Source organism: Arachis ipaensis, chromosome B7, assembly GCF_059453495.1.
Source record: "Arachis ipaensis isolate K30076 ecotype BB chromosome B7, ASM5945349v1, whole genome shotgun sequence".
Lineage (NCBI taxonomy): Eukaryota > Viridiplantae > Streptophyta > Magnoliopsida > Fabales > Fabaceae > Arachis > Arachis ipaensis.
In genome coordinates, this window is record NC_142442.1 from 141,216,057 (window position 1) to 141,228,774 (window position 12,718).

Sequence of the window (12,718 nt, forward strand, 5' to 3'; positions counted from 1 at the left end):
GTATATAAAATTCTTCTACTGAAAAATTGGGTTCACTTTTCTAGTTTGTCGCACCCGTTTTCAGTTTAGCAAATAACAATCATTATAAGGGTAGTACTATAGTGTGGAAGAGCCTTGTTTTAGTAGGCGCTAAAAAGACGTGGCGTAATTGGAGTTTGACGTATGGGTGTTCATGGATCGGATCTGATCCGCATATTCGCAGTATTTATCTGAATCCAATCCGAAAATTACGGATATGGATCCGATCCGCAAGTCTTTCGGATCGGATCGGATCGGATCCACACACTAATCGAATCGGATTGCGGATTTTGTGTTGGTATCCATATATCCGATCCGCATATCTGCGTATCCGCAAAAATAAAAAAATAAAAAAATAAATATTTTTTTATGTTTTATTTCAACTAATAATTATCATATATGTTGTATTATTTTAATTTATTATTAAGAAAAGTATGTTTAATATTATTTTAAGAGTAAACATATTTAAAAGAATAGAAAAAAGGAATTTTATTGATATTTTTTTAATAAAAATAAACTTTTAAAAATATTTTTGTGTTTTGCGGATATATCCGATATCCGATCCGCAAACGTGCGGATCGGATCGGATCGGATCCAACCTTAAAAGCTGCGGATATTGGATCCGATCCGATGATTTTAGTGCGGATCAGATCGAAATTTTGGCCATATCCGATCCGATCCGATCCGCGTGCAGCCCTAGTTTGACGTGTGTTAAAATTGTTTGGATACGAAATTGTATGGCATGCGCAGACAGCATTTGTTGGGACATCTGTGGAAGCGCAGAGAATGCAAACTTTGTCGCAAGCATGTGGTTTAATTACCAGGGATTAATGTGTTGTTAATGATGATAATTATGGTGCTGGACTTTTTTATTGTTCATGCACGTTTTGCTACTTTGACATACACATTTTCGACTTGGGCTATTATTTTTGTGAATGCTAGTTGTGGATATAACTAAAGTTCTGAAAACCAAACCGGTCATCGAATCGCTCTAGTTACTAGTTCATTAGTTTATTGGTTCAACCAGTTCAACCGTAGTTCAACCAAAATAACAAAAAAAAATCCTTGCGCCAATATTTTCATCATTTAACTGCATTTATTATTTTAACAATGAACAACTATACGGTTTACTCTTCATAACTTCGTCTTCTCCATTATTTTTTCCTCTTCAACATCAATTTCTTCTTAAGATCTTAACTAATTAATTTTAAAACCCTAAACATCTATTAGAACTTCTTTCCTATTATTTTGATGACATAAGTTTAAGGGATAAGTACTTTTTTCGTTGCTAAGGTCTGGGGCGAAAATCAAATTTGTCCCCAATCTTTTTTTGTTATTAAAATCATCCCCAACGCTCAAAAACTCTTTAAAATCATCCTCCCCTCCATTAAACAAAATTTTTGGACACTTTTGCCCCTGAAGTCTTTGATGCTTCGTTTTCATTCCCGCAAAAGGGCCCCAGTGTCTCATTTACATTACACACTTGAAAACTGATCTTTCACCTTCAATGATGCCCTAACAGAGGTTCATCATCACCTGAGGAGTAGCGTTACTACATTTGGATTGCGTTGGCAAGAGTGTGGCAGAAGTTTGTTCTGCTATTGTCATCTCAAATCAGGTATGTATGCACCATTGGTTTCGATTTTGTGGAGCTTGACCTTAATAATGTGTAATGAATTTCGTTAGTTTCCAAAAACTGGTAGGGTTTGATTTAAAGTTTTGTTTTTTCGTTTTAGGGGATGGGAAGCTTTAATCTGAGTGTCTACCATAGGGGTCGATTTGGATATGACAATGGGATGTTGCAGTATATAGGGGGACAAAAGACATTCATCGAAGATGTTGAGAGTGATTGCTAGTCTGTATTTGAGGCATTTGCCGAGTTGAGACAGTTTGGGTACACAAAGAAAAATGTTTCGGCCATGTGGTATAAGGATCCAAGTTCTGAATGGTTAGAGAAGGATCTGAAGTTATTTGCAGGTGACATAGATGCACTTGAGATGTGTAGAATAGCGGAACTGAGGAGTCATGTTGAGCTGTTTGTTGTGCATAAGATTGAGGATGCTGAAGAATTTTCTGCAGTAAGGTATATTGATGTTGGAGGATAGGGTAAACAGGGCAATCAGAGGAAAATCCTCAGAATCAGTTGGTGGTTTTTGAGGGTGAACAGGTCAACATGTGGAAAATGACAATGCGGAGCAAGTTAATGAAAGAGATAACTTGTACCTGGACGTGGCTGCTGAAAATGCACGGGTTGAATCGAACAGTGATGATGACAGCGATGATGAGGAGTTTATTCCGTCTGATCTTGAGATTGACAGTGCAGATGATATTTAGTTTACAGATAGTGAAGAGGAGTATGATGATGAAAGTGGGTTTGAGGATCTGATAGGTGCTACGGATGGTGATCGGGTTGATAAAGACAAAGGGGTTGTGAATAGTGATTTCAGTGATGAGGAAGGCTTCAATAGTGATGAATTGGATTTGGATTATGAAGTTGGTGGTGGTTCAGATAAGGAGGACAGACAGGATGATGATAACGATGAAGCTACTTTGTATCCAACTCATAAAGATGTTAAAGACATGACGAGTTATAAATGGGAGGTTGGAACTGTATATGCTTCAAGAGAAGAATTCAAAGATAAAGGGCTGTTTGTCAAGAGGGTTGTCTGTTTTGGTTATATGCAGCAAAAATGAGTGAGGAAGAGACTTGGCAGCTTAGGTCGATGAACCTTAAGCATACTTGTAGCCAGTCACATAGGGTTGGGATAACATACTGTTTAGCTGAGTAAAGCCTTTAAGAAGAAGGTGGAACATAACCTAAAGGTCAAGATAAAGGACCTGGTGAACAAGGCACAAAGGAAGTGAAATCTGACTGTGACAACATCAATGGCAGCTAGGTCAAGACAAGCTGCATTGGATGAAGTACAAGGAACTTACTGGAAGCAGTATAAGAGGATTGTTGACTACTGCTCAGAGCTGCTACGGACTAATCCATGGTCATCAGTGACGCTCAAGGTACAAAGGTCCCCTGATTTCGAGGTTGAGGAACAGCACAATGGGTTAAACAATTTCTGCATATTTCAAAGAATATACGTGTGTCTAGCTGCTTGCAAGAAGAGCTTTCTGCAGTGTAGGAGGTTTATTGGGTTGGATGGCTGTTTTCTCAAGACACCTCAAGGGGGACAGCTGTTGACCGTGATAGGTTGGGACCCTAATGATCAAATGCTTCTAATCGCGTATGCCATTGTGGAGTCAGAGACTAAAGACACCTGGAAGTGGTTTCTCCGGCTGCTGATTGATGATTTTGGTGCTGAGACAATTGGTAGATCAACCTTCATGTCTAATCAGCAGAAGGTAAACAGTCATTGAATCATTTAACATCTATTTATTGAATCATTTAACTTATATTCAAACAACTATTGTTATAACACAATTTTTTACCTCCTTTGTTAGGGGCTGCTGCCTACTTTCAATGAAGTAATCCCAGGTGTAGACCACAGGTTCTGTGTCCGTCATCTATACAGCAACTTCAGAAAAAAATTTTCTGGGCTACACTTGAAGCAATTGATGTGGGGGTGTGCAAAAGCTACACACTGGAAGGAATGGGAGAGAGAGATGGCAGTCATCCGACAGATCAATGTGGAGGCTCATAGGCATCTGAATGCGATTCCACCTAGATTTTGGAGCAGGTCCATGTTTAACTTTCATTCTAAATGCGACACTCTTGTAAACAATATATGTGAAAGCTTTAATGGTGCAATAATAGAGTCTAGGGAAAAGCCTATAGTTACAATGTTGGAAGAAATTAGGGTTTATTTGATAAGCAGATGGGCTGTTAATAGAGAAAGAATTCAAAATTTTAATGGCACAGTTTTACCTCGCATTAGGAAGAAGATAGAGAGAAGGTGTAGATCAGTTGGTGAATGGAGGCCTTATTGGTCTGATGCACATACATATGAGGTTGTGAATGGGTTGACCAAATTTGCTATTGATTTGTCTGCTCATTAGTGTTCTTGTAGGAAGTGGCAACCCAGTGGTATTCCATGCACACATGCCATCAGCTGCATCAATTTTAAGGGTCTTGATATGGATGCATATGTTGATGACTGCTACAAGAGGCCTGCCTATGTCAAATGCTATGAATCAGTAATCAACCCTCTAAATGACCCAGATTTGTGGGAGAAGACAAACTTTGATGATGTGATGCCACCTCCCTATCAGAAGACTAGCCACAGACCAGTGAAGAAGAGGAAGAGAGGACCTGCTGAAGCTGAGGACAGAAGCCAGTCCCACTTGTCTAAGAGGGAGCAGATTCAGAGGTGTTCAAACTGTGGTGAATCAGGTCACAAGAGGGAAGGATGCAAGAAGCCACCCCTCTCTGTAAGTGTATTTACCAATTTCTTATGTTAGGGTTTCATGTGAATGGTCGACTAACAGTAATTTTTTTTTGTGTTTCAGGCCCAACCACCTAAGCAATCTGCTGTGAAGAGAACCAATGGAGGGAGAAAGACTTCATCTGCAACGCCCATAACCAGGTCTAAGGCATCATCACAGCCTACTATGCAATCTGCAACTAGAGGGAGGAAGAGGTCCAATAGGCAACCGAGATCATCATCACAGCCCCAACCACCCACCAACTCATCTAGGCCCAACTCATTCCAGCCTAGGTCCAAGCCCACAGAACGATCAGCTAGGCCCAACACACTACCAACAGGTACTCTCCACCGAAAGTCTAAGATGAAGCCCATCAGAAGCTCCACACAACACCCACCTGTACCAAAGGAGAATGATGCATCTAGCTCTAGCCAACCAGCTAGGACTGTCTCACTCAGTCACAACATTCAACTTCATGTCTCTCCAAGAAAGTTGAGGCTCATGGCAAAACTTCCAACAAGAGCTTGGAGAAAACTTTAGAGAATTATGATCATTTCAGATGTGTTATGTTATTAATGTATTGCTGAGTTGAGTACATTTAATGTTTGTGACTCTCTATTTTGTCCGAAACTTATGTAATAAAGTTACTGCTTATTGTTTCTTAAATAGCAACTGAGTTGCTCTAGGTTTGTGGATTCAAAGATTTCCATCTTTTCTTGTTATTTTTCTTTAACTGGATAATATTTTGCACCGGTGAATTTGATGGTGACTGAAATTTTCACATTTTGTTATTTTTTGCTATGCTTAATGAATTTGACATAGTTGTGTTCTGTCAAATGTGCTTGTGGTACTTTCTGATGTCAGTTCATTTAGGCAAGTTTGTTTACACAATTCTTCAGTATCAATTTCAGGCTAACAGATCCATTTTCATTGCCAATTTCTTCTCAAATTATAGATACAGCAACGCACTTACATAACTAATCACCAACACCCTAAACTAAACTCATTAACACAGACCATGTCCACTCATAGTAGCAGATTCTCATTAACACAATACAAAATAATTTACAAAACTCAGATTCATTCAAACACACCCTAAAAGAGTCCTATATTCTCTCCTAATTTCGGATATCACACTTTTTCAAAAATAAATAATGATGTTAGTTATGCCAAAAAAAATACTAGATCACAAAAACAAAGATGCCTATCATTCTAATTAATGGAATAACATAAAAGATAAATTTTTTGATAATGAAAGATAAATTTTTTATATCAAAAGAAAGGTAATTTACATATATTTTAAAAAAGTCCAACAACTTAATCAATATCATTAATCATACGTTAATTGATTCAATCTATTTAATTTAAATTTATGCTGATACAACCTGCACCTTCTGCACCTCCAGCTTTAAACTTGCAATAATGTCCGCATGTGTGTAGACAAGATAAACACGCGTCATAAAAAAAATTACTTTATGTCTTTTCATCACATATGTAAGGAAAAAGCTCTCAACATTGTAACATTAGCCTAATTATAAAGGAGAAATAATGATCAATAATAACCGTTCCAATAAAGTTAAAAATACAAATACTTTTTAAAAAAAAATATATATATATATATATATATATTAAATAATAGCAGATAATTTTTTTTTTTTAAATAACACAAAAGATCTCCAAACCAACAGAAAATTTAGACCTTTTATTTTTTGTTAGGTTCGTACATACATATTTGGTGGTTCTATTTTCTTATTATTTAAGCTCTAATATGAGAATAAGAAAATTTAAAAATATTTTTTATTAAAAAAATATATTTTTTTTAGTCAATACAACAGAACTAGGGCTGGCAATGGATAGGGTAGGGTAGGGTTTGGACTTTATCCTAATTCTACCTGTAGGTTGAAAACTTTCTTAAAATTCTAACCTATCCTACCCGCGAGTTGAGAATCTCTCAACCCTAACCCTAAAGTTCTAAACCCTACCCTACCCGTAGAAAAATAAAAAATTTTCAAGCAAATATAAAATTCAACCATTCCAAATTTCATACATATTAATAAAATAAAAAATAAAAAATTAAGTTCAAATTAAAATTAAAAATAATAAAATCTTAAAGAGATCCAACATAAAATTACAAATAATTTGATTATCAACTAACTTAATAGTTTTTTCAAGTTTTTATAAGAAGAAGATTGTGAGTTCAACACTCACTTTCTTCATTATATATATATATATATAGAGGGTACGGGTAGAGTTGGGTATACTCTAAATCTGTACCCTACCCTGTCTGCAAGCAAATTTGTACCCTATCCTACCTTATTCGCTATGGGTAGGATAGGCAACCCTACTCGAATGGGTTGGTTCGGGTTGGATATCCGTGAATAGGGTATATATTGCCAGCCCTACATATAATATCTTAAGGGTACGGGTAGAGTTGGGTATACTCTAAATCCGTACCCTACCCTATCTGCAAGCAAATTTGTACCCTATCCTACCTTATTCGCTATGGGTAGGATAGGCAACCCTACTTGAATGGGTTGGTTCGGGTTGAATATCCGCGAATAGGGTATATATTACCAGCCCTACATATAATATCTTAGGGGTACGGATAGAGTTTGGTATACTCTAAATCCGTACCCTACCCTATCTGCAAGCAAATTTGTACCCTATCCTACCTTATTCGCTATAGGTAAGATAGGCAACCCTACTCGAATGGATTAGTTCGAGTTGGATATCCGCAAATAGGATATATATTGCAAGCCCTACATAAAACACACCCATTAAATTTTTTTTTTTCATCAAAAGAGATTCGAGCCTATGTAACACTTTTAAGAGGCAAATGTATTTGTCATTTGGGACAAGTCTCAGCCACAAAAAATGTTATTTAAGCTCTAATAATAGATTGGGCCTGATCACTATACTTGGGCCCAATAAACTTACTTTTCATGTTTGAACGGTTTCACTCACGAAAGTATTCCTTTACTGGAAAAACAAAGGAAAGAAAAGAATATTAAATTGGGTTGGTTAGTTTATAAGTGTTCGGAATTCGAGTTTTATTTTATGTATGCAGTTAATTTATTAGTTAGCAACAAACTTTTAAATAGAACTCCAATTCATAATGAATTAGTTCTTGATCTGTTGAAATAAGAAATACCGTAGATAACAAAAAAAAAATTATTTCCTTTTTTTTTCTCATTTTTATGCTAATTGGCAATTTAAGTATTTTTGTAAGTAAGAATAAATAGTGAAATAGGATAAAGAGTGGAAAATAGACGCAAAAACTTGGCAGCCATTGCATTGCAGGGGGAAGATGAATAACTAGTGGTGGTTGTAACAGAAGCAATTTAACTAACTTCATTTAATGGAATCTCCTCTTTCTCTTGAATTCTGGAAACAGCATCATGGGTTTGCTTAACCTGAGGCTCAATTATAACGCTTCTTCTGCTGCTATTCAGTCTCCTTTCTCTTTCAACAATCACTCATGTATCACACTTTCTTCTGGTCAGCTCAATTTTCCTTCCCTTTTTCATTATTAATTGCTCTGTTTTTATTCCTTGAATAGTAATTTACAATTTGCATACTTAATAGCTGTTATGAATTATGACAAAGTCTGTTTATTCAAGCTTTAGGTTTTATTGTTAGAATTAACTCATGGTCTAATTATGATTATTTATGTATGGTTTTTCTAGCCAGAAGTAGGGGAATGCAATTTCAAGTTTCTAGCACAAAATAAAAAATACACAAAAAAGAAAGAAAAATAAACAAAAATATTGAAGCCTTTCTCTCAATTGCTGTGCTCTGAATTTTGGTTTACAATTTGATCAGCTGGAGGAACGGAAGCAACTTTCAACTCAGCGAGGCTATCTTCGCTTTCGACCGTAAATGAAGAAGGAGAAGCATCCCAGAGAAGCTTTCCAACAGCATTCAGTTGTTTGTCATCTGAATTGGAAACCTTGGACAATGATTCTTTATACATAGAAGAAATCAAGGTACACCATAGGCCTTTTAATCAAGCCATATAATTATATTCTGGTATGAAGGGAAGCCTTAGAGCAATGGTTGAGTTGTCTCCATGTGAGTTTAAGCCATGAAAACAGTCACGGATGTAACTATCAGCTTGAACTGCGTACATTACCCCCTTTGGGTGCGGCTGCGACACGGGATGTTTGTGCACTTAGCTGCCTTTTTTTTTCCTTTAATAATTATATTTTGGTTTCTATGCATAGAAATAGACACATAGTGTGTGTGTTATTGTAAAATCTTACAAGGTTTATATTTCCCAGGTGAAGAAGGGTAAGAGGTCTATTAGTAGTGTGCAAGAAATGCTTAATAATACACAAAGACAAAGGCATTTTGAAAAGGAGATATCAACAGCCTCCCTCAAATTTCAGTCTTTTAGAGCGATACATTATCGTTTGTTAATGGAAAATCTAGGCACTTTGGAACAAACTTTCGCTGATTCTGAGGCGATTAAATTGAAAAGTGACATTGTATTGCAACTTGGAAAGCTTGGAGCTCTGGAATTGTTCAATGTCTGTCTGTCGAGGTCTCTTGAACTGTCGTCACATGCCGTTGAACTCGGAGAGCACCAGAAGGAAAACAGGAAAATAGATGAGAAGATAGATAAAGTGTTTGTTAAGTCTACCAGGAAAAAACAGCATAAAAGAAGAACTCAGAAAGCATTTACTGCTATGGAAGTTCGGCTGCAGCCGTCGACTTCAAAAGCTGATGATAAGGAATATAGATTGCATTCCCTTCCTGCTTCTGTAAAGAAAGCTTCAAATCGTAAAAATACAAGAATAATGGTTGCTAGAAGGGAGGCAGAAATGTCAAAAGGAGTAAAGGTTAGTTTATACTTTATACTATCTTTGATTACTTTACAGAGACTTTCTTGATTACATTTACATATATCTGTCATTCTCATATTTCAAGGTAACACTTACTAAATCATCGACCTTTAACCACTTTTCAATCTTAAGCACAATAAAGAATGAAAGGTTTATCATACAAATTAGTAATGAAATAGAAGGTATTCTGGAGGAAAACAGCCAATTTTTTATTTTGGGTTTAGGTTAGACTGTAAAATGACTAAAGTGAAAGATATTATAAACTAAAAGGAGTATGTTATTGTCAAGTAGAATAGATTCAACCAATATCATGATTCGAATCTTTTGGTTAAATATTGGAATTGTGTGCCATTCTAGGTTCTCGCAGAGTTGGAGAAAATTCGAGAAGGAATAGAAGAGAGTACAAATCAAGTAGCAAGCTTGAAAAGCTGGGCAGAAGCAGCTGGAGTTCATGAGAAGGTGCTACAGCAGAAGTTGCATTACTGCCAACGTTGTCGTGACGAGCTTATACGAAGTACTCGTTCCTTGGTTGTTTACCTTGCAAGGAAGTACAGGGGTATGGGAATAGCACTGGAAGATCTACTTCAGGTCTGTTCCAATGGTTATTGTATATGCCGTTTTATTTAATCATTTTTATGGCCTGAGCAAGAGTTTTGTGCTGGATCTTTAATTGATAGTCATAAGACACACAAATCTTACCAAAATGAATCAGAAGAAACTAGATAAACTTGGGAGAAATTTTGTTTTGCGGGTAAAGTGCAAACAAAGAACTTTAATTGAAGGGGGCTTTGAATTCTGTGTATAACAAATTGATTTGTAAGGTGCTACCCCAAAAGTAGAAGTATGAATAAAATCAAACTTTGGAATAGACAGGGAAGATACTTATTTGAAATTTTGCTTCTTTCATTTAGCTTTTCACTAAATTTATAACTTTTGCACTGTATTTCTTAGGCAGGATATATAGGTGTTCTCCAGGGAGCTGTGAGATTTGACTATACAAGGGGTTATAGATTCTCAACTTATGTGCAGTATTGGATAAGGAAATCAATTTCCAGAATGGTGGAACGATATGCTCGAGAAATCGTAGTTCCTGTATGTTCCTCTTCTGCATAGCTGGTTTGTTTTGTTTCCTTATACCAATGTCAATGTTATGTGAAACCTTGATTTGATCCTTGTTTATTTTTTCATATTTGTTATTCTTTTTAGTGGTCATTGAGCAGGGCCATGAATCAGATACAGAAAGCACAAAAATCCCTGAAAATTACCTCCATGAAAAGCCCAGATGATCATGAAATCGCAAAGGCGACAGGTCTGTCTTTGGAAAAAATTAGATCAGCTGGAAATTGTCTGAGAGTTGTTGCTTCGACCAATCAGAAGATGGGAGACTCTCTTAGTGTAAAGTATACGGTAAGAATTTGATATATTTGACTAAACTGTTTAGCTAATCATCATATTCTCTATCGACAGGTGTGTATCAGTTCAATGTACGAGTACAAAATATTTCTCATGTAGAGTAGAGCATTATAATCTCAAGAAATATATCCTTAAACATTGTTGTTACTTGTTTGTTAAGTCATAAGTTGTTTTTTGCATCAATGTTATGCAGGAATTTATGCCTGATATGTCAATAGAGAATCCTGAAGAAGCTGTGATGAAGCAACACATGAGAAAGGACTTATATGATCTCTTGAAAGGCTTGGATTCAAGAGAAAGAGAAATATTAACCCTCCGTTTTGGTCTTAGAGATCATCATTCAAAGTCACTTGAAGAAATAGGGAGATATTTCAAAGTTAGCAAAGAATGTGTGAGGAAGATAGAAAGGAAAGCTCTAACAAAATTAAGGAACAAAGCAGCTACATCAAATTTCAATTTTTATTTATTGGATTTAGATTCTTAGATGTCATTGGCTTTGGTGGAGTTTCAATAGTTTTGGCTTGTCTATCACTTTTAGTTGTCCCTAGTGCAACATCATACCATTTTAAAGAAAATTTTTTACTGTATATATAAAAGTATTTTATATCATATAAAACAGTGTAAACGATAAAGCATGTGATAATGTTTGTATGTATTGTTTCTTCTTATTGGACATGGAAATAAATAGTATAATGCCTTTTCTAGTTACCTTATGTGTTCAAAGATTGTTCCAATCTGTTCTTGTAAAATTTTGTGCTGCTCTTGTACTGCTCTTGTACTTGAGCTTAAACTACAACATGAGGTGGTAATCAATCAGAAATTCTTGGTGTACATTTTATCTTTTATGTAAACTTTATATCCCCTTTGTGTTTTTTTTCCTTAAAGTTAAGAGTGAGATTTAAACCCAAGTCCTTTAGATGAGGACGAAGAGACTGTTTGAGCTATAACTCGTTGGCTTTATATCCCCTTTGTTAATAAATGTATTTATATAAAAGTAGATATTCATTGTAGAAAGAAATAACCCGTATAATTTAAAAATATAGACAAATTAAGTATTGTTAAAAAAACTGGTATGTGTACTCGTGCGATATACAAAAAATGTCTATTCAATTTATGTTATATTAGTACTTTTTAATTTTACTTTTATTAATCTTTTTAACTTATATAAAAATAATTCAGAGTTCTAACTCATCGTTCTAATTATCCTCCTAATTTTTAAATAAAGAAATTTTTTCATTCTTTTATCTTTTTAATGGTTTTTTTTTAAAATATATTTAACTTCTTACTCATTTGTCTTAGGAGGATAATTAAAAAGATGAATTATATCTCTTAATTATTACTCATATTTTATTATTCTATATTACATTTTTGTATAAATATTCTTCAATAATTACTAAAAATATATAAAGTTATATTAAATATTCATATATGATTAATAAAAATTAACATGTTATATTGTAATGCTATAAATATAAATAGAATAAATACCTATATTATTATTCCTTTAAAAAGATAAATATGAGGAAATCAATTTAAAAACATCATCAAATTTTTCGTCCCACCCTACTTATTATTCAATTTTTCAATTCTCGTGATTCGATTTCCATTATATCTCAATTTGATTCTCTAATTGATTCTTTCTATAGATAAAATTACTAATTTTGTTTTAAATAGGACGCAAATAGTAAAAATCCAGTTCAAATACCCACATCAAATCATCCCAAATTATTAAGTTTTTTGACTAACACTATCTAATAATATATTGTAAATCTTCTCCAAAATTTTAAGTTGCATAAATATAAATGGATAATTTCAGTCATTAACAGAATTATGTACATATACATATTCATAATTATATAGATTTCCTTTATTAAAGTATTACAAATTTATAAACTCATCTTTTTAATATAATTAACTTTAAGAAACAGAAATGCTACTATTACATAATTCAATTTTGACAATGTAAATAATTAATTTTTAATATTGCAATTAATTTTTCTTAATCACTTTATATTCGCTTTAAAAGAGAAAAAAAAGGCTAAAATAACCATAAATTTTGTACCCAAAAA

At 34.5% G+C, this 12,718-nt stretch overlaps 3 protein-coding genes across 3 annotated transcripts; all 3 read left to right on the plus strand.

Annotated features, from left to right (window-relative positions):
* The first annotated feature begins 2,904 nt into the window (after nt 1–2,904).
* LOC148554349 (uncharacterized) lies at nt 2,905–4,026 on the plus strand. The gene is made up of 2 exons (XM_088495122.1): nt 2,905–3,372; nt 3,472–4,026. Exons 1-2 carry the CDS (start codon nt 2,905–2,907, stop codon nt 4,024–4,026), a joined length of 1,023 nt encoding a protein of 340 aa, XP_088351248.1.
* A 78-nt stretch (nt 4,027–4,104) lies between these two features.
* Nucleotides 4,105–4,932, plus strand: LOC148554350 (uncharacterized). The gene is made up of 3 exons (XM_088493076.1): nt 4,105–4,281; nt 4,327–4,398; nt 4,477–4,932. Exons 1-3 carry the CDS (start codon nt 4,105–4,107, stop codon nt 4,930–4,932), a joined length of 705 nt encoding a protein of 234 aa, XP_088349202.1.
* Nucleotides 4,933–7,632: 2,700 nt separating this feature from the next.
* LOC107606270 (RNA polymerase sigma factor sigC) lies at nt 7,633–11,357 on the plus strand. The gene is made up of 7 exons (XM_016308306.3): nt 7,633–7,890; nt 8,215–8,378; nt 8,673–9,233; nt 9,594–9,824; nt 10,188–10,328; nt 10,443–10,643; nt 10,843–11,357. Exons 1-7 carry the CDS (start codon nt 7,791–7,793, stop codon nt 11,131–11,133), a joined length of 1,689 nt encoding a protein of 562 aa, XP_016163792.1. The 5' UTR covers nt 7,633–7,790; the 3' UTR covers nt 11,134–11,357.
* The last annotated feature ends 1,361 nt before the right edge of the window (nt 11,358–12,718 follow it).

Excerpts from the sequence above, each read along its gene's own strand:
- LOC148554349 (XM_088495122.1), top strand. The coding sequence starts at position 2,905 with ATGGCAGCTAGGTCAAGACAAGCTGCATTGGATGAAGTACAAGGAACT. Across the intron at positions 3,373-3,471 it reads TCATGTCTAATCAGCAGAAG|GGGCTGCTGCCTACTTTCAA; the intron begins GTAAACAGTCAT and ends CTCCTTTGTTAG.
- LOC148554350 (XM_088493076.1), top strand. The coding sequence starts at position 4,105 with ATGGATGCATATGTTGATGACTGCTACAAGAGGCCTGCCTATGTCAAA. Across the intron at positions 4,282-4,326 it reads AGAAGAGGAAGAGAGGACCT|CAGATTCAGAGGTGTTCAAA; the intron begins GCTGAAGCTGAG and ends TCTAAGAGGGAG. Across the intron at positions 4,399-4,476 it reads GCAAGAAGCCACCCCTCTCT|GCCCAACCACCTAAGCAATC; the intron begins GTAAGTGTATTT and ends TTTGTGTTTCAG.
- LOC107606270 (XM_016308306.3), top strand. The coding sequence starts at position 7,791 with ATGGGTTTGCTTAACCTGAGGCTCAATTATAACGCTTCTTCTGCTGCT. Across the intron at positions 7,891-8,214 it reads ATGTATCACACTTTCTTCTG|CTGGAGGAACGGAAGCAACT; the intron begins GTCAGCTCAATT and ends CAATTTGATCAG. Across the intron at positions 9,825-10,187 it reads CACTGGAAGATCTACTTCAG|GCAGGATATATAGGTGTTCT; the intron begins GTCTGTTCCAAT and ends TGTATTTCTTAG.